The 27,075-nt window shown below is 39.6% G+C and overlaps 2 protein-coding genes and 1 pseudogene across 6 annotated transcripts; all 3 read right to left on the bottom strand.

Annotated features, from left to right (window-relative positions):
• Nucleotides 1–9,110: 9,110 nt before the first annotated feature.
• Nucleotides 9,111–12,791, bottom strand: LOC147513752 (G-type lectin S-receptor-like serine/threonine-protein kinase SD1-13). Of its 2 annotated transcripts, none has more exons than XM_086596988.1 (7): nucleotides 12,255–12,791; nucleotides 11,720–11,821; nucleotides 11,453–11,622; nucleotides 10,690–10,900; nucleotides 10,043–10,280; nucleotides 9,737–9,890; nucleotides 9,111–9,648 (listed from the first exon to the last, which is right to left on the bottom strand). In XM_086596988.1, exons 1-7 carry the CDS (start codon nucleotides 12,742–12,744, stop codon nucleotides 9,367–9,369), a joined length of 1,647 nt encoding a protein of 548 aa, XP_086453114.1. In that variant the 5' UTR covers nucleotides 12,745–12,791; the 3' UTR covers nucleotides 9,111–9,366. The 2 variants fall into 2 exon arrangements, with proteins under 2 accessions (XP_086453114.1, XP_086453115.1); XM_086596989.1 differs by having other exon boundaries at nucleotides 11,720–11,836; nucleotides 12,255–12,786.
• A 590-nt stretch (nucleotides 12,792–13,381) lies between these two features.
• LOC147513753 (G-type lectin S-receptor-like serine/threonine-protein kinase At2g19130 pseudogene) lies at nucleotides 13,382–14,230 on the bottom strand (annotated as a pseudogene).
• Nucleotides 14,231–14,883: 653 nt separating this feature from the next.
• On the bottom strand, nucleotides 14,884–19,713 carry LOC147513754 (G-type lectin S-receptor-like serine/threonine-protein kinase At4g27290). 4 transcript variants are annotated; one of them, XM_086596984.1, is made up of 8 exons: nucleotides 18,188–19,712; nucleotides 17,520–17,621; nucleotides 17,253–17,431; nucleotides 16,458–16,668; nucleotides 15,951–16,188; nucleotides 15,618–15,771; nucleotides 15,187–15,525; nucleotides 14,884–15,008 (listed from the first exon to the last, which is right to left on the bottom strand). In XM_086596984.1, the coding sequence occupies exons 1-7, from the start codon at nucleotides 19,479–19,481 to the stop codon at nucleotides 15,220–15,222; spliced, it is 2,484 nt and encodes an 827-aa protein (XP_086453110.1). In that variant the 5' UTR covers nucleotides 19,482–19,712; the 3' UTR covers nucleotides 14,884–15,008; nucleotides 15,187–15,219. The 4 variants fall into 4 exon arrangements, with proteins under 4 accessions (XP_086453110.1, XP_086453111.1, XP_086453109.1 ...); XM_086596985.1 differs by lacking the exon at nucleotides 14,884–15,008 and having other exon boundaries at nucleotides 15,135–15,525; nucleotides 17,253–17,422; nucleotides 18,188–19,713; XM_086596983.1 differs by lacking the exon at nucleotides 14,884–15,008 and having other exon boundaries at nucleotides 15,135–15,525.
• Nucleotides 19,714–27,075: the final 7,362 nt, after the last annotated feature.

A 27,075-nucleotide genomic window follows, 5' to 3' on the forward strand; every position in this document is an offset into this window, starting at 1 on the left:
TCTAGCAACCCCGGAGTGGTGGCATCGGTCGATTTTAGTGTCTCCCGACGGAGTTATGGTCGAAAAATCGGTTCGATTTCGACTTAGCATCTTCGAATAATGAGGCGGAGAATCTGGCGATGATCATGGGCTTCAGTATGTATTCTGAATTTCGGTGTGCAAGAGCTCTAAGTTTTTAGTGACTTCATGGCCCCGGTGGATTCGCTCGGTTGCTAAGGAGTACATTACTCAGGAAGGTAACCTTTCGAAATATCTTCAGGTCGTTCATCATTTGTTACCTTCTTTTAAGAAAGTTACCATACATCATTTTTTGCGTGATGAGAACCGTCACGCACACAGCCTAGCTTACCTAGCCACTCAAACACCGAAGTTGTGCTCCACGACAACTCCTCATTGAGGTCGTTGATCGACCTGCATACCAGGTCGAACATGCCCTAGTTATAACCGATCTGTTCCCTCTCTCCGGCGATCAGATGCGCCAGACCTGAATGCAGCCCATCATAGACTACATCCAACAAGGCACGCTCCTTATAGAAGCGTGCCAAAGCCGGAACAAATCAATATCAAGCTCGCCGCTATTCGTGTTACATGATAAGTTATTTAGGAAATTTCTTTCGGTGGACCGCATTTCGCGATGTCTTACTCGAGGCGGGGCCAATTGATATTTGCGAAATTCATGAAGGAGAATGTGGAAACCATCTTGGGAGGTCGCTCTTTAGCTCACAAGGCAATTTCCCAAGGCTACGCCCGCCCGGTATCTTGAGACCGACGCCAAAGCATCGTTCTCAAGTGCTTAAAATGTCAAAGCGTTCGACCCCACAACATCATTTAGCCGCCGCCTTGAACGATCAATATAGCAAGCCCGTGGCCATTTCACATGTGGGGCATGGACATTATGGGACCATTCGTCCCCGGAAAAGCACCGGTTTTCGGTTCGTCTTAGCGACAACCCGACTATTTCACCAAGTGGGCGAGGCCATCCCTTTAGCACATGTCAAAGAATCGCATGTGCGAATTTTCATCCGGACTCATATCATCACCAGATTTGGGTTGCCACATACACTCGTCATGGACAACGGACCCCAATTCAGAGGCCGAACCGTTAAAGAATTTCATAAAGTGGAAGATAGTTCATGCATTTTCTACTCCACAATGACGCTTCGAGTAATGGTCAGGAGCGGAAGCCGAATGAACAAGGCCATCTTAGAAAATTTGAAGAAAAGATTGAAAAGAACAGAGCCAATGGCGAACCAATTGGAAAACATCTTGTGGGCTCATCGCACCCGCATTTCGGTCGATCTGCGTGAATCTCCATTTTCCTTGTGTTATGGCACAAAAGCCATCATTCCCACCAAACCGACGATCCTCATGACTTCGGTCCGAGCTCGTTGAGACCGGTTTCCACAATGATTCGGTCTTAGCATGAGAGGTCGATTTGCTTTCGAAGAACGGCGTGACTTAGCCCTTAATCCGAAGTCGCATCTTATCGGCAAACCCGAAGAACTCCTACAATAAATGAGTGCATCCTCGATCTTTCCGGCTGGCGATCTAGTGCTAAAAAGACGCAAAAGCGACTCCAAGCTAGCCTCTAATGGGAAGGTCCATACATCGTAGAGCGTGTTGTCGGCAATGGAGCGTCTTGGATAAAACTTCGAAGGGACATTGTTACCCTCGCCCATGGAATACCTATCTGGCGAAAAGATTTTATCAATAAAACCTTTGTTGTTGTAGAGAGATTTTTTAAGCATTGTAAATGTAAGGTTAAATTTTTATACTACCTAGTATAAGTTATTCCATTTATCGACATCAAAACGTCCTACAGCTCGCATCTGATGAACGACCAGTATACTTTCGCGCTTAACGCGCCATAAACTCTCATAACCGTGAGCAAACAGCTCTCTGGAGCTCACACGCTACATCGCCTCTCCAATTCTTGTTACGTCGAGGACCTATATTTCTAGGATCGACTACGCGAAGCTCTCTCCTCCTCAGTGAGCAAAGCGGCTCCACTGGAGCTCAGCTACATCGCCTCTCGATTCTTGTTACATCGAGGGACCTATATTTCTAGGATCGACTACACAAGAACGCTTCTACGTGAGCAAACAGCTCTCACGGAGCTCACAGGGCTATCGCCTCTCCAATTCTTGTTACGTCGAGGACCTATATTTCTAGGATCGACTACGCAAGAACGCTCTTCTCCGTGAGCAAATAGCTCTGGAGCTCACAGGCTACATCGCCTCTCCAATTCTTGTTACGTCGAGGACCTATATTTCTAGGATCGACTAAACGAAAACGCTCTCTCCGTGAGCAGACAGTTCTCCGGAGCTCACAGGCTACATAGCCTCTCCAATTCTGTCCACGTCAGCGACTATGCTTCTAGGGTTGACCCACAAGGCGCAGACGATATTTCTAGAATCCTAAGCGTAACGCTAGTTACACACACAAGTACCGGCAACATGCATCACGGAACATCACCAATAAAATTATATGACCATTCGTAACAACAACTACATCCACCGTCTGGCGGGATTACCCGAAAAATCCGGATCGGTAATCATTACAAAATTAACCAAGTATCGAATCGCCACTTTCGTGGAAACCGGTTCTCTGCGGGGAAAAAGGCCTTGCTTTCGGGCCCGAAAACACAGCTTTATTGTTAACTCTCGTATAAGAGAAGGAAATGTAAACATAACTTACAACTCAGGGCTGACAGAGCCAAATGAAGATCACCTTATCAAATCTAAATTATGACATGCTTATCTTCTGGCACTGCGCTAGTCGAAGCAGTATGCTAAGCCGACCTCAGCGTCACACGCATCTCATGCATGCCCTCGTTCGTCGTTCGCAATCGTTTTTTCAACAGTATCGCACTTCTCGTCGAGGCGGTAAAGCGATCTACAGCTCCGATATCGCCTTTTTAAACTTTCGCGCCACTTTCTGACACTTCTTAGCATAAGCAGTCACCACAGCCTACTTCCCCTTTCTAACCGTCCACGTCGGTCACTAACGCGGCATTCTCACCGTAGCGTTACGGTACTTGGTAGTCATCACCTCGGCTTTCTCTTCGCCCCATTGCCGCCGCTCGATACACCCATTTCGGCGTGAGGGTTATCATCGACCTCGGTGTTTTGTACAACTTCTTTCAAATCCTCGCGAAGAAACGCGAGCGAAGTCCAAGGATCGATTTGCCTTAGTGGTGACATAACAACCTAGTGCATCATGAACTTACCAAACAAAGCGGCCATATCCATCGTCCCCAAAGAACATCTCCATGTCCTCATCCTTCACCTCCGCCCTTGTCGCCATCCAAAGACGATTCCTTCGACGTGGTCGTCGCTATGGGCGCGAGTGGAAGCTTCTGATTTGGCGTTTCACCACGCTTCTTCGATCTTCCCCACGTAGTAGAACTTCGTTCCCGTCGCCACCACAAAGGGGAACGAACTCTCACCGACCAACCGGGCGACCTTTGCCTCAAGTCATTTTACACTCGCTGGCGCGTGACGATCATTGTCGCCTACCCGCTGCGGCGACCTAAAGACAATGCCGCCAGTTGGACGTCCAGCCCTCTTAGGACGCTTATGACTCTTCGCCTCTACAGTCTCAGCTTTCCTCTTCTCGCGATCACCATGCACGTGAGGTTCAAACTCTATCCTTTCCATTATCAGCGGAGAAGCTTCCCTCATGTTGTCCTTTCCCCTCGCGTATGGATGACATCTCGCCATGATAAAACCTAGGAAATAAACGTACTGTCACATGAGCTACAGTTTTATCCCCAACTTTTCTCAACGAAAGAATACTCACAGAAGAGAGTGAACATACCTGAATAAGCAACAATGGAGGAAATGCACAGCGAACGAGCAGAGCAAGAAGACAGACTGAAGCTTTGGCACGAAGACAAGCAAATACTTGTTTTGGTATTCGATGAGCCGTTTTTATTCAATAGGAAACGTCTTTTCCTAAGCGCCTCTTCATTACCTTGAGGCGTAAACGCCATCCGCCATCATTATGTTCCTTGAACCGCTCATTATCCTCCACGTGTCAGGCACGCGAGGGAACACTGCCGTTAGTGACACTGAACACGAAACGATTCGACCTGCTTCACAAAACCGAAGCCAGCGACCTGGTGGCCTCATTACGAAAGCCACCTCAGAGCTGCAGGTAATTTAACAACAAGACGCTCATGTAAACTTACCAGCTAGGCGCAGAGAAGTTGTCACTGCAACGTCCCTGCCATTCTTTGTTATACGCACCGTGATCACACACAACTATAGTTAAGCAAGCAGTTCATACATAATAGGGGAACCAGCGACAAGCGTGGCATACACACAATCAACGATCTGTCTTAGCAAGATAGAAACATAATAAGTTAGCCAGGTTGCTAAGACTACTCAGGAAATCCAACCCGGCTAAACAATATTCGTTCTCACATGAATACCTCAACATAGAAGCGGAGCACCGTGTCATTCATCGTGCTACGATACAAATAAAAGACGAAGCGCCCAGATTACCCGGAAAGAAACCAAATTGTATCCGATCACGTTCTTATAAGGCGACAATTTTAACATAACAAATTTACAACTCGCCATCTCACGGGCTCAACAATTAACCACCAGGGCACAAGTGATTCATCAATCTCGACCTCCCTCCCACCCACCATAACGGATACTCCATCCAAGTCTAAACTTCGAAGACATCGGGCCAGCGGTGGCATCGGTTCATGTATCGCGATCGTAGGCACGACCTCACGGCGGCCGGGAGCACTACTCATTCCTCCCAACATCCGGTCTACCCGTTAATGCGATGTCTGGCGGCATGATCTGTCTTCAAAGCGTTGTAGTCCGCCTCCGGTTCAGCGAAAGTCTCGTGATCCAAAGACATCATATAGGCTTTGGTAGCGTCTGCGAACCTTCTTGCGATTGTGAGGCATAATCGTTCAACCTACCAATTTCCACAATTCGCCGCCAGGGGCGTTCTCTTGACTCCACTGTAGTTTTGCCTCGGCTCCACCGGTGTATTTCAACATTTTGGCCAAACTTCGGCTTGATGAGCTTTCTTGAGATCCTCCGGTTCCTCAGCGTTCCATCTTCGAGGCCTCCCGGACGTTCTTCACTCATCGAGACGACTTCACCACGTTTTCTCCGCCTCCTCCGGCTGCGCGCCAATCTCCTTCAATTTACGAAACCCACTTACCGGTTTAGAAAATACACACGCATGGTTAATAGCCACAAAACAACAACGGCGTCTATACAAAGACAAGTACATCAAATGAAGATAGACACGCGTACCAAACATTGTGCAATTTCCATTCGCCTCCGATTATCGGCCGACCCCTTTTCATCCGGCTCCTGCGGGTTGCCATCCGAGCTATACGTTCTAACAGTAACCCGATATCTTCTCGACCGAAGCTACAATCACTGGCTTCCGCGGTCGTTCGCCCCATGCTCATCTAGGAACACAACCGTCCCTCCAAGTAAATTCGACCACCACAACAGCCTTTTCCACTCGCCTTCGGCGGAGCTTTCGCTTCGCCCGGTGATTTGGGTTCACGCCCGTCGGCGCACTAGAATTCCGCCCGAATGTGGCCAAGTCCATGACACGCTTTCAGTCGCGCTCCACTCGGGCGAAACCATAGCCCCAAATTTGGGCCACCATCGAGAACCGCCCGGTGGCTGGAGCTCTCCCCAAGGCGTCTTGGCGCTACTTTTCGTAACTTTCGGACGATTGTCTTGCTCGGCGTCATGACCTCTTCTCGACCTGCTCCTCGCTCTAGGATTGAAAACCACCGTTTCCAACTCCACGAGCACATCGATCGAACCACGCCCGGTATGGAATTTCGATCCTCCGACCCGAGGCACCACCAGCAAGAAGTCCCTCAAGACCGCACTTTCGTTGCCTCTCTTCTTCGTTACTAAAATTAAGTCACTCGTTGGCGTCTCCATCACTTCTTCCCCTTGTCCGACCTCGAGTTTCCGGTCTTTTTTCGCTTTCCTTTTTCCGGATCGCGGGCCCACCTTCTCCACAAAGAAATTGTGCAACTTCAGCGGCCTTCGCTTGCTTTTCTTCACGAGTCGGTAGCGAACCTCTCTATCTCCCCACGATCGGTTAAACTTCTTCCGAGAAAACTCTACGACCAAAGCAAAACAAGAGCTTGTTAGAGCGACTATCAATCGTTAAATAAAACACCAACAAGAAAAATATTCCTACCCGGGATATGTTACAAATCCTAGTTCGCAATCTACACCCGTTCGCCGCATGTAGTTGCCAACTAGCAAAGAACTTTCTTTGTCGGGCCTCGTTGCTACACCACCATCGATCCGCAGTGAGCGAGTCGTCATGGTTTGCAAGCTAAAGTTCAAATTACCGGATCGCCTTTACAACATAATGCTCAACTATGTCGGATACCCCTATGTCGTACTCCCTTTCGCGTTAAGGCTCAACCGTGTCAAACACTTTAAACAATCGCCAAGTGTTCCCAACGAACCGACAAGGAGACTTCCAACAATGGGCCAAGAAGTCACATACCAATTTCGAGAACGGTATTTGCATATGCGCTCTTAGTCGCCTCCAGATTATTATTCCACCATTCGGGCGGGTTGTACTCCTCACTACTTAACATTTTCACTCAACCGTGGTTCATTATATCTCCGTGTCGGGGACATTAATCCCATCTGGCCCACCGGTTCGGAAACGAGTTGGCAAGATGACGGTTTACACTTCTAAAGGGGCACATCACTTGATGGCGACATCTCCCTCGACTGGCGTACTAGCTACACCACCCCGACCTAGATCGGTATTACCCTCATCTACCCTATCCTCGTCATCCAAATCAACCTCGAGCGCCAACACTCATCAGCTTCTTCATCCTCATACTCTGAACTCAAGGATATCTCCCGGACCTCCTCCGTCGAGTATCATCGAATCGGACATTATAGCAAGTTTTTCTATCAATTACTCAAGCTTAAACCCTATAACCTTACGATGACCTACCTACTTAACAAGTTTGGACCGGGACGAGAGGAAAGCAAATTGAAAATGGAAAGGTAAGTAACGCCAGTAAAGCACTCACTTTGAGGAACCCTAGCTGCGTTTTGCGGGAAGATGAAAACACGCAATACCTTTTCGATGTCCCAAATTTGATTTTGTATAAACCGCCCGGATTCGGTTACCAAGGAGTTATGATTCTGACCAGGCTCTAGCCCGCGACCGCGTGTTCAAGTCTTAATCTTTTTGGTGATTCAGGTATAATCGGCGACGACGTTTCTTCCTCAATCGCTTACGATTACGCCGCGTGCATATTACGACACAACTTCCCTTTCCGCCAAATCATCATGTTACATGACTTCAAAAGTTGCGGCCGTCTCCGGTCGAATCGTCCACCACGGCTTCGCTCGCGTTCCACACGTTCTTCCATTTTTTCTCTCGTGAAGCGTTTCCTATGACATAAACACTCTCCGGAGGCCGGGGTAGGGGGGGCGATATCCTATCATGCACGTCTGGTAACGTAAAAGCGAACTTCGGGACATCGACCTCCAAAGGCCGACTGTGGAGCGGCTCCCCGAGAACACGGGTCGCGGCGAACTCGGGGCATCGACCTCAAGACCGATCGTGAGTAGCTCGCTTTCGGGTAGGTGGTATGCGAACAAAGATGTCTCGATGCGAGCACATGGCTAGAGACGAGCATACCGGATAAGGTCACCACCGGGGTAATCATTACCAAAATCTTGCTTGGCTTCCCACCAGGAAATAGGGGGTGACCGCCAACACCCAATCAAGACACACGACTTATAATATAACCGATTAACACTCACTCACGATCTCCACCTTACGTGTGCAAGAAACACACGTGTCTCCTGGATAGATATTTCCTCAAGCCTATAAATACCACCTATTTGAACTACGTTGGACCTGATTCCTCTCTCCCCAGAAAGAAGAACAACCAACAAGAAAATACGTAGGCAGTTCCCTCATAAGCGAACTCGGTCCCATCAGAAAGCCCAAAACTCACCTTTACATTGTACTAAAACCCATAAAACACAAATGTATCATTGTTATATGCCATCTGAGCCATGGGGTGAAACCTCGGAACGGCAAAAATATCTCCTTCCTTCACTCTGAACCTCATGTTCTTTCACTCTGATGCATTTGCCAAGCTTGAACATACCACACGCATCATTCCTTGTCCATGCATTTCTATTGCTATCTCGCTCGCCCTTGGATTCCAGTGAGGTCCCATCATCAATCCCTTCAAAAACAAAAGTAAACAGCATTAACAACTTCTACACTGACGTAAGTGACGTTCAATTTCAAAGAAATGATAATGGAGAGAACTAACCTGAGTCAAATTGACCATAAATACACCTATATTGGATCCTTTCAGTGCAAGGAGATCTTTTCTGTTCACTGTTTTACTCCAACCCCATTGCAATTCTCAAAGTCCGATATTTTAAAAGTATATGAAGGTCGCCGGAATTTGAGGGATGGGTTTTTCTGTTCGTGCGAATTGGAAATGAAAAAGGAAACTAAAGATTGCTACGGTACATCAAGGTGGATAAGAAATGGTGTGGGCATTAGTTAGTTGTGTGGGATTAGGAGCCACGATTACTTCGGATAAAGTGAAATTTGGATTTTGAGTTTTATAGTGTGGGCACGTGCAAAACGTGTGAAGGGTAGTTAAGGCATTTTGGAAGTGCACGACACCAGACGCACCACAATAGACGGTCAAATTTGGTCAATGACAGTCAACGCTAAAGGGGACCTAAATCTAATAAACGAAATTTTTTGAATCCAACGCAAATATCCTATTATTGGGAGAACCTAAAGCTAAATCACCCATTCTTTTACTAACACGTAGAGTTGTAGCGTTTGGAATTTGCAACTCTTTTGAAGAACAACTACTCAAATTCTTGTGGTTTTTGAAGACCAATTAGCGAAAAAACTAGTCCTAAGGTAGTAAGGTCCCACTTTAGGTGTCTTATTAATTAATGAAATAATGAGAGATGAATGCATCACAGAGGCTTCAAAGTACCTTCAGTACTGCAACCCTTTAAGCTTTGATGTTCTCAACTCATTACTTGAGCAATTGGGATGAAGCTTTAAGGAAGAGATCCAAGTATCCAACACAACTTTTTACTTAATGAGCTTAATATACATAGTAATGTTATACAAAAATTGTATGCAGAGCATAATACGTACAGTAGATGCTTCATACTTACATGCCACTTCGCTCCAAAATTTGCTTCTCTCGGAGTAGAGTGATTAACTGATGTACAAACAAGACAGCATGCTTATAGTAATATTTAACAAGCTAGCTGTTAAGGGATAATGAGTGTTATACATTACATGTGAATAAACTCTATAGCACGAAAGTTATCGTCCTTGGGGAATTGTGACGGTAATAGAATTTATTGATGCATCATTGTTATTAGGACTTCTTTGTAGAGTAAATGTAGGTTGCTTTGGAATGGGAAGAGTTGCGTCGCTACAAAGCATGGAAACTATTGTAGACATGGTTGGCCTATCAAGGGCATGGTCTTGCACGCAAAGAAGCCCCATGTGGATGCATCTCATCAGCTCTTGTGAATTATATGATTCGACCAATGTTGGATCCATCAACTCCAACGCCTTATTTTCATTCCACAATTGCCATACCTTGAAAATTTTCAGATTACCCGTTTGAAGCAAGAGATCATAAAAGTAAATTATAAGTCAAGGATAGAGCTGAAAGGTAAATACTTACAAACCCTATAAGGTTGTTATAAGATTCTTCTGGCAAACAGAAGCTGTTATTCTTCTTACTGCTCACAATCTCTAACAGCAACACTCCAAAGCTAAATACATCGGATTTCTCAGAGAATATCCCTTCCATGGCATACTCAGGTGACATGTAACCACTGCATATGATTGTAAAAAGAAATTAAGTTCGAGGCATGCAAGTTGATCTAGGGAAAACGTGAAAATGAAAGTCTCTAGTTATGGAACGACAGAAAACACATAATATGAAATCATTGAAAGCCAAGAACTACAGATAAGATCCGATACTTACTATGTTCCAACAACCCTAGTAGTATTTGCCAATGTCTGCTTTCCACCAAATATCCTTGCCATGCCAAAGTCTGATATTTTTGGGTTCATATCCTCGTCCAAAAGAATGTTACTAGCCTTCAAATCTTGATGAATCACCCTAAGTCGAGATTCACGATGTAGATAAAGAAGGCCTCGTGCAATACCATCAACAATGTTGAAGCGTTTACTCCAATCTAGCAGAACTCGTTTAGCTGGATCTGATTTTTTCATACGAATCAAAACATTTAAAATAAAGTTAACTTACATTACAGATTTTAGGTTAGTGCTGATGACATGTACCTCAAATCATAATATAATTGGCGCAATACACAGCACACCCTAATGATATTGTGTAATAACCGACAGACGGGGAGAGCTATAAAAGTACCTAGGTCGAGCTAGGAAGGAAATTGCTATTTCCTCCATGAAATTTATTTAATCCCAAACAAATCAGGATGAAATCCCAAGTGAAACTCTACAGGGGAGGATATGTCCTACTTAACAACAAGGCATTGAGGAAGACCCACGAGTGGTGGTAGGTGGGAAAAGCATCATGGATATTGTTGACTTAAAACTTCTCAGTAACAGAATGGGCTAGGATAAATCTTGGAAAGAGCATGCACATACCAAAGAGATAGGCATCCAAGCTTTTGTTGGGCATGTACTCATAGAGTAACATCATCTCTTCTTTATCAATGCAGAAACCTAGAAGCCTAACAAGGTTCCTGTGTTGGAGTTTGGATATTAACACTAGTTCATTCTTAAATTCTTGTACACCTTGTCCAGAGCTTCTCAACAATCTTTTCACTGCGATCTCACTTTCGTCTAGTAGCTTACCCTGAAAAACAGAGAGAGAGATGTTTTTACCATAACAAAACACAGTTTTGATTTCCTGATATTCCTGGTTGTTATATTATGAAATATTGCAGGCAACTTTTGAAGGTCTTCCTTTCTTAGTCACAGGAAGCAAAAACTCAAAGGCAAAGTTCTTTGATATTTTGCAGCTTTTAAATTAGTTGCAAAACTAGATGAATAGGACCCCCCCCCTGCTTCCATACGAATAGCGTTTGAAAAATGTTCATACTCATAATGTCCCTCTCATCTTACTGTTGCAGTCTTTCACTGCTAATGAAGCAGGGCAGTCCCTGTTAATGCATTCCTCAATATATAAGGTGAGTTATGAATAGCAGGAGTACAACTTTTGGTAGACTGACGCATTAGCTATAACAGTGTTGGGTGTTTCTTTAATTCTTTCACAGGCCATAGCAATGGTGTCAAGAATAATTTTTTGTTGTTGCAGCGTTAGAAAAGGATTTGTTTCAAGTTCAAAGCTTACAAACATATTGTAGCAATCCTAAACCAGGTTTGATAAATTACATGCTAATATTACCTTATAAACAGGACCAAATCCTCCCTGCCCTAGCTTATTTGAGAAGTTGTTTGTAGCTGCTGAAACCACATTGAAGTCAAATGATTGTAGTTCTAGCTTGCCCCGTTCTACTTCATGAGTTTTTGACAAATCCAACAGTGATATCTCTCTACCTTCATATTTGGTTTTACCTGAATCTCCTCTTTCCAGATAATAAGTACAACAAAAGAAAATATAGTATAACGTGGTACATACAGAAGTCATTCTATAAATCAAAGAATTGTTTACCTCTTTGTTTCTTTATATATGCTAAAAAAACGCAAGTCAATATGCTAATGAAACTTGATCCAGCAATGAGTACAATGATGTATGCCTTGGGTGGCTTTTTTCCTGCAGACCGAAAAACTGTGAGAGTTAATTACTTTGCCCTTGCTTCCAACTTATTGAAGACTAACAACTCAGATACCGAAAAAAATTTCACAGGTAAGAAATGCTCTCTGTTGTTAACTAAAAGATTGACTACAAAGCATGGACTGATGGAATTCCCTGCTATTTATACTTATCCATAGCTCCTAGCTAAACATTCCCTAAATTCTAGCGATGGAAGGTTCCTCCATCCTACACAAGAACGCACTGGACGACTCTTCAATTCATTTTGACTGCAAAATGGATTTTTCACTGATTTTTACCGCGAGACTTTTTTGGTAGTGAAAATGCATGTTGTTAAGAACAAAATTTCAATTATTTTCACCCTCAAGCCATAATCCACTCTAAAGAAACCATGCTTCTATTATTTTCAATTATTTTCACTTATTAATCTCACCTCTAAAACTTGGGATGTCTGAAGCTGCAATCCTTAGGTTGATACTTACTCCAAGTTCGTCTTGGAATAGTTGTTGACTGAACAAATTTCCATTCCAAATTAAACACCAAGCATTGAAAGCATATGCATTGCAGGAACAGTTGTTCAAGCAAGCTAGTTTGCAGTCTTCAGCCATTTCAATGGACGAAAGATTATTGCTTCCCAAAGGTCTATATGGAACCTGCCTAAATCCGTCTTCAACGCCACACTGCAAAGATGTTTTCCTTACACATCCACCTGAATAACCAGCCGAAATCCATTCTTCAGGTGATCGTGGTTCGAAACCATCCAAACACTTACAAAGGGGTACGCCGTCTTTTTGATTGCACATACCGAAAGCACCACAAAAGGCATAGACATCACACTGCTGTCTTGGTTGAGACCAAATCAAAAACCATTTTTTTGAATCTGCACCCAATGAATATTGCTTGATTTGCCCCGACACATCCATCACAAATCTCGAAACAATAGAAGTATTATATGTTGTATGCAGATAAAAGAAAACAATAGAAGACAAGGACAGAATAACAGGTAATAACCAAGTTGTTAAGGATTAAAATTTCCTTAGGAAAAGATTTAAGCCCCTTCCAATGGTGCTCTAAAGAAACCATGCGTCTTTATTTTCAAGGATTCAATGGTTAATCTCAGAGGTCTAACTTTGGGATGTATGAATAGACAACCCCTTAGGCAAATGAATATAACTCTCAAGTTCGGGAAGAAGAGAATAAAAGAAAGCATGATAGACTTATCCGTTTTCCGAATCGGGTATGGTGAGATGAAGGGATAGTCTGCAGGAACAGTTGTTTACGTAGTAGCGCTAGTTTGCACGACTTCTATCTTAGTCGATATACGAAAGAACGAGTTCTATCTCTACGTCCTCTCTCTATGGAACGCGTGATCAATCTCTTCTAATGAAACACTGCAAAGATGTTTATATAGAGGTATGATCGAATCATAGATGGAGAATCCATTCTTCTCTAATCGGTTTCACAAAACCAAATCAAAGTAGAACTCTTAGGCTATTGATGATCCACTACCCACTAGTCCAAAAAGGCAAGCCCGGCCACTTCGGTTGGTCTTGGTTGGGTTCACCTCAAATACCTTTTTGAATAGTGGTGGTTCATCAATGTGGGACTAAACAACACACAAGTATTTGAAATACACATGAAGATTCCAACATTATAAAGACTATAGGTGAAGTAGCTCTCATTTTCATTTTTCGCATAGCTGAAATTGTTATAATTAGATCTCATCTCTGGAACAAATCTGAAATTCTGTCCGTTCCAAGGTCCACTAGTCCAATACTTTTGAGTCATATTCCTCATTATAACAAACTGATCTTCATTTGGGTCTAATGCATCTGAAAATAACCCTCTTCCAGGGTCATTTGGATTTTTCCAAGAAGAAAGTGACACTGCTTTCCTTGTTATATTATCATATCTAAGCTTTGCACCTGGCAACCATGTGTCAGTAGGGTAATCGAAACTCTGCCAAGAAACAGTAGATGGTTCAACCACATTTCTCAAAACAAGATTTCCATCATCCCCAAGCACCACTTCAGATGAATTAATGGATTTTGAGGCCGTATTCGTCGACCATACCACTTGTTTTGTCGAGTTGAACAGAACTAAATCACCGTCTTCTAAGAGCTTTAATTCTGAGGAGGTCAGTAAGGGGAGTATCTCTATTTGCAACCCAAACAACAGTTTGTGGAAGAATGTTCATGTACCATATTCCTATGTAGTATTTAAGCGAAGTACCAGGTGTGAAGAAACCAAGTTCGAATTTACCGCCTTTAGATATCAGAGTTTGATTTGAAGTGAGTGATTGACCCGAAGAAATGGTATCAGCTGCAAAGCAGAGATGAGTTTGGGTAGATGAGAAGAAGAACACAACTAAAAAAAACAACCATGTTTGGCTTTTGGATTTCATCTCTTCTCAGAGAAGTTCTTTGACACATAACAAACTGAAGATTGAGTGTGGAAATTTTCATTTTGTATCAAAGTAAACAATTATTGAAACCGGCAAATTAAAGTATGTTTGAAGAACAACCACCCAAAGACTTTCGACAACAACTTAAGATTTTTCCAATGCTTTGAAATGTCATACTTGTGTGATTAATGAGAAATGAATGCATCATAGACTTCAAAAGTTCAAACTACCTTCAGTACTGCAAACCTTTAATGAAGATTTGATGTTCTTATATATTACTAGGGAAGTACCACGGGTGAAGGTTTGGCGAAGAGATCCTTGATAGCAACTGACCAAAGTCGTTGGTGCATGAATAATTGACATTGGTGTATGAATAATTGCGTTATCAAATATAAATCTCTATTGTTCTCTTACCACTCCATCTCTCTACGTGTGATAGGCTGATGGCTGCACCTAAGACTTTTCCTTTGCTCTTTCTTCTTCTTAATTAAACTCTCCCAAGATAATGCACTTCATGTTCATGTTCAAATCAACAAGTCTTCTTGTTCTTAGTCAACTTGAATGTGCAAATTCTACTCGAATTATTGTGATCATAGAGATAATAGATGGTTTCCCAATCAGTCAACTCTTCATACTGTTCATAGTCGAAATAGAAATTATCACATTTTCAGATGTCCCTTAATGCAAGTCCATCGTCTTTGGCAATTGGCATCCAGTCCATTAGAGGATTCTCTTCATTCCTTCGTGCACGATTTCTAGAACAGAAAGACAGACTTTGCACATCTGCCCATGTGTCGTGACAGTTATAATTGGTTAGGAAAGACAAAATAGTGAGAAATGGAAACAGTCTCAGACTTTAAGCATAGTACGACAGGTCGAGATTTAGGGATTTCGAAATGAATCTAACTCTTGTGAACTCAAATGGATGAATAATTGAGTAATGTACAAATTCTATGCATACACTTTATGTCAAGGAATGTATATGCCCATCAAATTATCGTCCTTGGGGAGTTGTGATGGTAATAGAATTTATAGATATTGCATCATTGATATTAGAAGGAATCTCAGGTTGCTCACAACTCCTTTCCAGAGTAAATGCAGGTTGCTTTGGAATAGGAAGAATTGCGTCGTTACAAAGCATGGAAACTATTGTAGACATGGTTGGCCTATCAAGGGCATGGTCTTGCACGCAAAGAAGCCCCATATGGATGCATCTCATTAGCTCCTGTGAATTATATGATTCGACCAATGTTGGATCCATCAACTCCAACGCCTTATTTTCATTCCACAATCGCCATCCCTAGATCGAAAATTTTCAAATTACCCATTTGAAGCAAGAGATCATAAAAGTAAATTATAAGTCGAGGATAGAGCTGAAAAGTATATACTCACAAATCCTAAAAGGTTGTTATAAGATTCTTCTTGCAAACAGAAGCTGTTATTCTTCTTACTGCTCACAATCTCTAACAACAACACTCCAAAGCTAAATACATCAGATTTTTCAGAGAATATTCCTTCCATGGCATACTCAGGTGACATGTAACCACTGCATATTGTTGTGAAAAGAATTTAAACTCGTTGCATGCCAGTTGGTATGATCTAAGGAAAGCGTAAAAGTTAAAGAAGACTATAGTCATGGTCTCATGGAAAGACACAAAACATATATTTGAATACATTAGAAAACCTAAAAACTACAATCAATATTCATTACTATATGATACTTACTATGTCCCAACAACCCTATTAGTATTTGCCAATATCTGTTTTCCACCAAATATCCTTGCCATGCCAAAGTCTGATATTTTTGGGTTCATATCCTCGTCCAAAAGAATGTTACTAGCCTTCAAATCTCGATGGATCACTCTAAGTCGAGAATCACGATGTAGATAAAGAAGGCCTCGTGCAATACCATCAATAATGTTGAAGCGTTTACTCCAATCTAGCAGAACTCGTTTAGCTGGATCTGAATTTTTCATACGCATCAGAAAATGTAAAATAAAGTTAACTTACATTACAGATTTTAAGGAAGTGCTGACGACATGTACCTCGAATCATAATATAACTAGCGCAATACATAGCATGCCCTAATGATATTGTGCAAAGGGGGAGAGCTATAAAAGACAAACGACCCACAAGTGGTGGTACGTGGGAAAGCATCATGGATATTGTTAACTTAAAATTTCTCAATAACAGAAAGGGTCGGGGTAAATTTTGAAAAGAGCATGCACATACCAAAGAGATAGGCATCCAAGCTTTTGTTGAGCATGTACTCATAGAGTAACATCATCTCTTCTTTATCAATGCAGAAACCTAGAAGCCTAACAAGGTTCCTGTGTTGGAGTTTGGATATCAACACTAGTTCATTCTTAAATTCTTGTACACCCTGTCCAGAGCTTCTCGATAATCTTTTCACTGCAATCTCTCTTTCATCTAGTAGCTTACCCTGAAAAACAGAGAGAGAGAGAGATGTTTTTACCATAACAAAATGCTGTTTTGATTTCCCAATATTCATACTTGTTATACTATGAAATATTGCAGGCAGCTTTTAAAGGTCTTCCATTCTTAGTCAGAAGAGGCAAATACTCAGAGGCAAAGTTCTTCGATATATTGCAGCTTTAAAATTAGTTGCAAAACTAGATGAATAGGATCATCACCCCCTTCCATTACATATAGCCTTAGAAAAATGTTCATATTCATAATGCATGTAACTGTTGTCACATCTTATTGTTGCAGTCTTTCACTGCTAATGAAGCAGGGCAGTCCCTGTTGATGCATTCCTCAATTTTTCAGGTGAGTTATGATTAGCAGGAGCACAACTTTTAGTAGAGTGACGCACTAGCAATAACAGTGTTTGGTGTTTATTTGATTCTTTCATAGGCCATAGCAATGGCGTTAAGAACAATGTTTTATTGTTGTAGTGTTAGAAAAGGATTTGTTTCAAGTTCAAAGCTCACAGAGATATTGTGGCAATGCTAAATCCAGGTTGGATATATAAATATTACATGCATTTGAACAAGCTAATATTACCTTATAGACAGGACCAAATCCTCCCTGCCCTAACTTATTTGAGAAGTTTTTTGTAGCTGCTGAAACTGTGTTGAAGTCAAATGATGGTATTTCCAACTTGCCCCTTTCTACTTCGTGAGTTTTTGACAAATCCGACAGTGATATCTCTCTACCTTCATATCTGGTTTTACCTGAATCTCCTATTTCCAGATAATAAGTACAACCAAAGAAAATAAAGTATAATGTGGTACCTACAAAAGTCATTCTATAAATCAAAGAATTGTTTACCTCTTTGTTTCATTTTATATGCTGAAAAAACACAAGCCAATATGCTAATGAAACTTGATCCAGCAATGAGTACGATGATGAATGCCTTGAGTGGCTTTTTTCCTGCAGACAAAACAATGACAACAATAGTTGGAGTTAAATTACTCTGCCCTTACTATTACAATTTATAGAGACTAACACAATTAAGATAACAAATTTGTTTTTCACAGGTAAGATATCGTCTCTGTTGTTAACTAAACAATCGTCTACAAAGCATGGACTGATGGATTTCCCTGCTATTTATACTTATCCATAGTTCCTAGCTAAGCGTTCCTTGAATTCTAGCGATGGAAGGTTTCCTCTATCCTACATCAGAACGTACTCGAGGAAACACCGGTTTGCCATGTGGAAACGTCATTGCATTGGACGACTCTTCATTTTGACTTCAAAATGGATTTTGCACTGATTTTCACTGCAAAAGACTTTTTTGCAGTGAAAATGAATGTTAAGAACAAAATGTCATTTATTTTCACCCTGAAGCCATAATCCACTCTAAAGAAACCACGCTACCCACTACTATCTCTGTAAGGCCCGAATAATTACACAAGTGAAAACTTCCTAGGCTAGGTACCACAACTGCTCCGAATTGTGTAACAAAAAATGACAAATTAAAGGACTTAGAGAGGTACCCATAGGGAAATTGTTATCAGAAGCAGCAAGCTGTCTCAGATATAGATCTATTCCACTACCATCGCCATCTGGGGCTTCCTGTAGACTTAACAAATCTCCATTCCAAACTGAACACCCCCTACTGTAAGCATAAGCACTGCAAGAACAGTTGTTCAAGCAAGCCAATTTGCACTCATCAGCACTTGAAGCACTTGGAACTGCCAAAGGCTGTTGATTGGAAGGCTGATTTGCAGGCAATTTCACATTTTGCGGCGGTGAAAAGCCATCTTTCCTGCATTGCAAAGATGTTTCCCTCACACATCCACCAGAATAATCTGCAAAATTCCATTTGTTTGGTGTTCGTGGTTTGAAACCATCCAAACACGTACAAAAGGGTAAGTTCTGATTGCATTTACCGAAAGCACCACAAAAGTTATAGACATCACACTGTTGTCTTGGCTGAGACCAAACTAGAAACCAATTTTGTGGACCTTTAGCCCATGCATATTGCCTGATTTGCCCTGTCACCTCCATCACAAATCTATAAACAAAAGAAGTATTATAAAGACTATAGGTGAAGTAGCTCTCATTCTCATTTTTCATATAGCTGAAATTGTAAAAAGAATTCAATCTCAACTCTGGAACTCCACGGAAATTCTGTCCATCCCATTGTCCACTAGTCCAATACCTTTGAGTCCGATTCCATACTATATCATACTGATCCCTAATTGGGTCCAACTCTAAAGAATATAACCCTGTCCCAGGATCATTTTCATTTTTCCAAGAAGTAAGTGACACTGCATTCCTTGTTATACTATCATATCTAATCTTTCCACCAGGCAACCATGTATGAGTAGGGTAATCAAAACTCTGCCAAAAAACATCAGATGGTCTTACCCTATTTCTCAAAACAAGATTTCCATCGTCCCCAAGCACCACTTCAGATGAATTAATGGCTTTTGAGGTCGTATTTGTCGACCATATCGCTATTTTCGATGAGTTGAACAGAACTAAATTACCATTATCTAAGAGTTTTAACTCTGAAGAAAATGGGTCAGTAAGGGGAGTATCTCTATTGGCAACCCAAACAACACTTTGTGTAGGAATATTCTTGTTCATGTACCATATTCCTATATAGTATTTAAGCGAAGTACCGGGTGTGAAGAAACCAAGTTGGAATATACCACTTTTAGATACCAAAGATTGGTATTGAGTGAGAGATTCACCTGAAGAAATGGTATCAGCTGCAAAGTAGAGATGAGCTTGGAAAAACATAATTAAGAGAAACAACCATGTTTGCCCTTCTGATTTCATCTCTTCTTTGACACATGACGAAGTAGGGATTAGAATATAGGAACAATGTGGACCAACAAGGCTAAGAGCGAACTTTTGGAATTTGAAGTCTTTTTGAAGAAAATTCTTTTATTAGGAAACTTCCTTTTACTAACAGAGTTGTAGACGTTTGGAATTTGCCTGTCTTTTGAAGAACTACTCAAAGGATAGAACTCAAGGATAGAACTAAAACGCATGTCACAGCACAAAAAAAAACGTCCGAAGTCTACTGTGATTGGTTGATAAAAATAAAATAACAACTCAAACTCTCTTTCTATCTCCTCTCTCCTGCTTTCTCTCTCTAAACCAGCTGATCACAGTCGACTTTGGATGGTTTTTTTGTGCTGGGCCATGTGGTGTAGTCGCCCCCCTACTCAAAAGTCTTTTCCAACGCTTTGAAAAGTCTTATCATAAATTCATAATTAGCAGAAAAAAAATCGATTATTAAGCTTTAGTCCTAAAATTATCGATCATTAGGTTTTAGTCCTACTTTCATCTTCGATTTTCTTAAATGACCAAAATACCCTTAGAATATGTTTATCACGTGACTTGAAATTGCATAAAAGTAGGACCAAAACCTAATTTACCAAATTACAGGAGGGGTAAATCCTAAAAATGAGATTCGACTACTTAACACAATGTAGCGTTCATTCGAGAATCCTTTGAATTGGGAGTGCTACATTCATGGGATTCAAACCGTTATGTCTTTGGGAGACAATTGTTCATCAACCTTGAGCATTCTTTTGAAGAACTACTCAAAATTAGGTTTTTTCCAACGCTTTGAAAAGTCTTATCATAAATTCATAATTAGCTTAAGAAAAAAAAAATCGATTATTAGGCTTTAGTCCTAAAATTATCGATTATTAGGTTTTAGTCCTACTTTCATCTTCGATTTTCTTAAATGACCAAAATACCCTTAGAATATGTTTATCACGTGACTTGAAATTGCATAAAAGTAGGACCAAAACCTAATTTACCCAATTACAGGAGGGGTAAATCCTAAAAATGAGATTCGACTACGTAACACAATGTTGTGTTCATTGAGTCCTTTGAATTGGAGTGCTACATTCATGGGATTCAAATCCGTTCTGTCTTGGGAGACAATTGTTCATCAACCTTGAGTATTCTTTTGAAGAACTACTCAAAAGTCTTTTCCAACGCTTTGAAAAGTCTTATCATAAATTCATAATTAGCAGAAAAAAAAATCGATTATTAGGCTTTAGTCCTAAAATTATCGATTATTAGATTTTAGTCCTACTTTCATCTTCGATTTTCTTAAATGACCAAAATACCCTTAGAATATGTTTATCACGTGACTTGAAATTGCATAAAAGTAGGACCAAAACCTAATTTGTCCAATTACAGGAGGGGTAAATCCTAAAAATGAGATTCAACTCACATAAAAACACAATGTCAAGGCTTTCTTGAGTCCTTTGAATTGGAGTGCTACATTCATGGGATTGAAATCCGTTCTGTCTTGGGAGACAATTGTTCATCAACCTTGAGCATTCTTTTGAAGAACTACTCAAAAGTCTTTTCCAACGCTTTGAAAAGTCTTATCATAAATTCATAATTAGCAGAAAAAAAAATCGATTATTAGGCTTTAGTCCTAAAATTATCGATTATTAGGTTTTAGTCCTACTTTCATCTTCGATTTTCTTAAATGACCAAAATACCCTTAGAATATGTTTATCACGTGACTTGAAATTGCATAAAAGTAGGACCAAAACCTAATTTACCCAATTACAGGAGGGGTAAATCCTAAAAATGAGATTCGACTACGCAACACAATGTTGCGTTCATTGAGTCCTTTGAATTGGAGTGCTACATTCATGGGATTGAAATCCGTTCTGTCTTGGGAGACAATTGTTCATTAACCTTGAGCATCGAGAGGGAGCAAATTTGTCTTAATAAGAACATAGTGATTATCACTAGGATCAAATTTAATCATTGGTAAATTAAGTTAGTTTGTTAAACTAAAGATTTGTTCATGACATATTTGTTGTATCAATTTGATTTTCTTGTTTACTTAACAATAAATATAATTTTATAATAAGTTTTCTACATAAATTACATCTGCCATTCGATCATTGATAGTTTTCATCTTGATGAATTAGGTGAGATAATGAGGGAAATTTTTTCTCACTCCCCCTATTTTGTTCAGATTACGAATGAGTGAGAGAAGACCAGTGGGCAGAGATTTCAATTTATTTTTTTCGTTTGTTTAGTCCTACTGGAGCACTAGTTTAATACAATAATGTCTATTTAGTTTTAATCGTAAACATTTTAAAAGCGGGGCTATACTTATAAAATCAACTCTGTGTAGTAGATTCTAGACTCACTAAAACCATTTATGAGCTTGGGCTTTTCTGAGCTGAAATGTCTCTCTGTCTACGTTCCACTATCTTTAGAGAAGAACCTCAATTCGAGCGGTAAATTCTTCACTATATATTTGTATTAAACACGCGACTCGTCAATATTTTTTTTTTTTTTTTTATTTTTATCCTATGAATATAGCACTCCAATTCAAAAGACTCAATGAACACAATATTGTATTGTCGAATAATTTAAAATTAAGACTTATAGAGAGAGAATGCACAAAAAAATAATGCAATGACTTTTTCCAAAATACATTTTTTTTTTAATGTTAGTTAAGAAAATGTTAAAAATTATTACGTAGTCGAATCTCATTTTTAGGATTTACCCCTCCTGTAATTGGGTAAATTTGGTTTTGATCCTACTTTTATGCAATTTCAAGTCACATGATAAACATGCTCTAAGGGTATTTTGGTCATTTAAGAAAATCAAAGATGGAAGTAGGACTAAAATCTAATAATCGATAATTTTAGGACTAAAGCCTAAATACCCCATAAAAAATAGGACTAAAGCCTAAATAACCCCAAAAGAAAACTAGTCTTAGGATCTTGTAGGGTGGGGTGGGGGTGGGGGGATACTATTTATATTTATTTGTCAATAAACATTTATTAGTAAAAAAAAACCCTTGGGTGGGGGTGGGTTTGGATCCTATTTATTTATTGGTTAATAAATATTTATTAATAAAAAAATATTTTTTTGTTATGAAATCTGTGGGCTTATATGGATGCCTACCATTGATCTTTTTATCCTGATAGTCCTATATCTTGTGTTTATCCTGATAATCCTTTATCTGGTATTTATCCTGATAATCCTTTATCTTGAAAAGGAGGTTACCTAGTTGTATATAAAGGTAACCTCCTCCTATTTAGACTTACCTCAATAAATAAGAATTCTCTCTATCTCATTATCTCAATGATTCAATACATGTTAAATTAGTGTGGTGTTCTCTCCAAATCGGTTTAATTCTAACACGTTATCAGTACGATAGTCTCTAGCTTTGGATTAAAGCAATTATTACCAACAATTTTAAGGTTGTTCGAGTGAATATGAAGAAAGATTAAGGTTTGTTTATCGGTTTTCGTTTGTGGATTAAGCGATTAAGAGGTACGTTATTCCATTATGATTAAGGTATTATCTAGTATATTATGGTCAAGATTGCTCTACTAACAGTTAGTCTGTGGAGCCGAAGGTATTGATAAAACACTACACCAATTTGCTCAAAAAGCCACAACCACAACCGGTCATAAACGACGGTTAATAGCCTTAGTTTTAAAGCAAGTGGGCTTAGCTATCGTATTGTACCCAAGGGCTGTTGTTTTCTAGTTGTTTGGTCCGGGTCTATGAAAAGTTAAAAAATCGAAAATGAAACTAGAAACTCAGAGAAAAGAATAAGTAATGAAATTTATGTTCTAGGGTTTTATTTGGTTCAATGGAAAAATCGATAAAATTGTTGTGTTGTTTGGCAACAGCTCTTCGATCGGGAACTCTTTCTCTCTGTCTTACACTTCAAATCGTTATAGTTCGGCGCTGAAACTTCTTAACTACTTTTATTTCTTCTCCATTTTTGCTATTGGTTCAGGTGGATTTGGATTCTGGTTCTTCAGTGGTTCCTTTAATTATCTCTCTCTCTCAATCATTGATTAACAGGTACAATTTTAACTGAATTATGTTATTATAGAAATCTGTATGCCTAATGAGAAAAAATTGAATCTTTTCTACGGAATTGGGTTTGCTATGTTTGTTTGTAATAAATATTTCTGGAAGAAATGAATGTGTGAAATTTAGGGGTGTTTGTTTGTATATTATGACTTGTTTGATTCGATCTGCAAGGGTGTATGCTTGATGTTTATCCTCTCTCTCTCTCTCTCTGATCTCTCTACTTTTAGCATAATGATGGGCGTTAAAATCCAAAGGAAACAATTATTACTATTTCTATTCCGTAGTTACCAAATGCTATAATTAGAATGTGTGCTTTTGTATAAATCTTTTGGGTTCCATAGAGTAATTTTTTCACTTGAGAGTACTGCCAGCCACCCACTGCGCGCAACTTCGATACATCCTGTAAATTATCCCTTTTGATCAGTGAAAGTGTAGGTTGAGATTAGCTTATTGACTAAAGACATTTGATAGGAAAAGGTTAAGTTTTACACTTGGTGTCGAGTTTACACTAGATTAATTTTTCGATAAAGGGCCATAGTTAATTTTTGGTTTATGCTTTGGTAGAAAAAAGTGATATCCACATTGATCCTTTTGTGTTTGTGAGGAATTATATCATGCATGTATTGCTGACGGGTAGTAATATGTAAGGTTGTCTTCTTTTAGTTTTCTTTTAGGTTGTTGGATTTCTTAGTGTCTAAGCGATGCCAAGCACCGAAGTAAGCTCCAATTGACCTTTGACTTCAGAAGGTAATCTATCCACCACTTGGGGTATTTAAAAAACTGAATTGGAAAACTTATTGGGTGTATTTGACATGGGATCAGTCTGGTTGTAACAAAACTTGCTTACTTAGGACTAATAAAAACTTTGGCAGATTAATATTGTTTAGGAATAAGTTTTGTATTTTCTTTTCTTTTGTTGGCATGGGATTAGTTTGTTCATGAACATTTGGAACATTTGGACATGGAGAAATGGTTATGGCGCATTAGACACTATGGTGAGATAATAAATTATTGTTAAACTTCTATTTTTGGCGACCTGTGTACTTTATGTTGTTTGAATGCTAGGTTGGTTTTTTTTTGGGGTGGCTCAAGTTCAATTCACCGGAGCATACTCATTCCGTTGTTAGGTGTTGGACAATGTACATCATAATGGTTAGTTTATACATACCAGTCCTACTGCTACCCAAAGACCATGACTTTGCTAGAAGCTTATAAGTACTTTGGTCGCTTAAGTATTTAATTCATAGCTGATTGGTCATTGGTAGTATGTTAGTTCCTTGTTTTATGGTGCTATTGCTATTTCAGTTTTTGTTGTTTCAAGGAGATATTCATTTTTTTTTCGTGTATTGATTTTGCAGCACTTCCACAAAGTGCCTTTACAAGCGCCTTTACTACTAGTAAGTTACCCATCACCCATCATATTTTGACAAGTGTTTTTTTCTTTTATTACTTGTCTTCCTTTCTCTTGCATATATATATATATATATATATATATATATATTAGGGAAAGTTAATAAAGTAGAATACTATAAGACCATGTACTAAAGGTGAGGTTTGTCTTGGGCATTGTCTCCTAGAATTCTTGAAGATTGATAACTATGACTTGGTTGTTCAGTTCTTACTTTTCATATGTAATGCATTTGCACTTAAACCAAGGTTCACTTGTACATCTTAATTGGACTTATGAAATGAGATAGGTAATAGCGCAAACCAAGTGCTTCTTTGTCACTCTCTTCATACACATGTTCCCCATATAAAGGTATTAGTGATGCATGCCAAGAACTACAAATACTGTACTTTAGTCCAAAAAGTACGCTATATTTCTTTATAAATTTCAACCTTGAGATGGAATAGATTGTTGCGAAGTACTAGTGCAAGGTTGGGGTGGCAGTTGCAGCTGGATGTAAACACTAGGAATTCTACGCATTCAAAGTGTGGGACAAGAGGCTCAAGTACTCTATCTCATTAGTTACAATCAGTGATCAAGCTTTGTTTGACTGAAGGCTAGCTTAGTTTTGAAATATTAGTATTTCCTTTATATGAGCATTTGTTGAGGTTTTCTGTTAAGAGCCACATTGCTTTTGTTATGACAATGTGTTAGTATGACAATGTGTTAGTTCAATGGAGGGTGAGATTGCCCTCTAGTATGACCGAGCTACTTGATTGACATGGTTTACTACTTTACTTTAATATGGCTTTTGCAGTAATTGCTTCACTCTTTACTTTAATAAGTCTTATTTCGACATCATTGTGCTTCTTTTTTATAATATATTTATAAACTATCATGAATTCTTCGATTGCAATTCTTAGAACCTCACTAGATATCTCATTGCAACATGATATATTGTATCGCTTGCCATGATGAAGCGGACTATCTACCTCTCTACAACAACTTTGGTATAGGTCTTACCAGATGGAGTCCAATAGCATTTGGAGTGCTCAGATTTTAAGGTAGTGATTTATCTCGTCAGATTTTATGGTCTGGAGTTGGTCCTTACAGGTTTCAACTAGATGTAAATCATGTTGTTGGCTTAAATGCCTAAATAATTAATGAGTAACATAAAATTGTTACATGAAGGTGACATGTGTAATAGTACATACAGATCGACAAATGGCTCAAGTGTCTTTATTTTTCTACTGTTTTAGTAGCTTTAAATCCGATTGCCCATCTTTACAACTTTCCTTTGGTTTTACTACCACTTCCTTAAAGAATTGGCAATTAAGAGAGCCATCACTAACACCATCAGAAATCAAGTGCCATGGTAATTTACATTTTTGCTCCATCAACATGGATCCTAGTATATTTTTAGTTTATTTACAAGTATGCCTACAACATATGTTAAGGAGCATTCTGCATTATTCTCTTGTCATCCCTTTTTACGTCATATTTGTATGCTTGCTTACCAAGCCTTTCATCAATTGATTGTTTTTTTGTAGTGCAACGATTCCAAGGGAGGCATCGTCATCATGTCAATCTACATGGGAGTTGCAAAGTTTTTGTGGAAGAATTGTTATTGTTGGAAGATTGCTTAGCAACCGTGAGGGGTACGGTACTTGAAAATGCGTATAGGATTGTAGCGGATGAGATTATTGACTTTATGGAGTTAATGGAAGAACCTTTGGTGTACTTTGATTCGGTTTTTTTTTAATTTTTTTCAAGTTCAAGATTTGTTTGTTACTTGGGATTGAGTTTGAAATATGAAATGAAATATTTTCATTTATTTAGCTTGTGTTATATTTGTTTTTATATATTTCATGGTGGAAAGCTATCAGGTATAACCTTATAAGCAGGTCATGGGATAATAAATAACAAAATATAAACCAGTATCCCTTTAGTAGTGCAAAAACAACGGCTATGGGGTGTTGTTACTTTTTTAAAAAGTGGACCGAATCTGTAAGAAAACCACGGTTGAAGGCCGTCGTTAAATAACAAGTGTTAAAAGCCGTCCTTCATTTTTAAGCATAACAAGTGTCCCGGGTACTACAGCCATTTTTATGACGGCCCCAACAACAGACCATAGCACTTGTTTTAGACTTAAAA

Source organism: Coptis chinensis, chromosome 3, assembly GCF_015680905.1.
Source record: "Coptis chinensis isolate HL-2020 chromosome 3, ASM1568090v1, whole genome shotgun sequence".
Classification (NCBI taxonomy): domain Eukaryota; kingdom Viridiplantae; phylum Streptophyta; class Magnoliopsida; order Ranunculales; family Ranunculaceae; genus Coptis; species Coptis chinensis.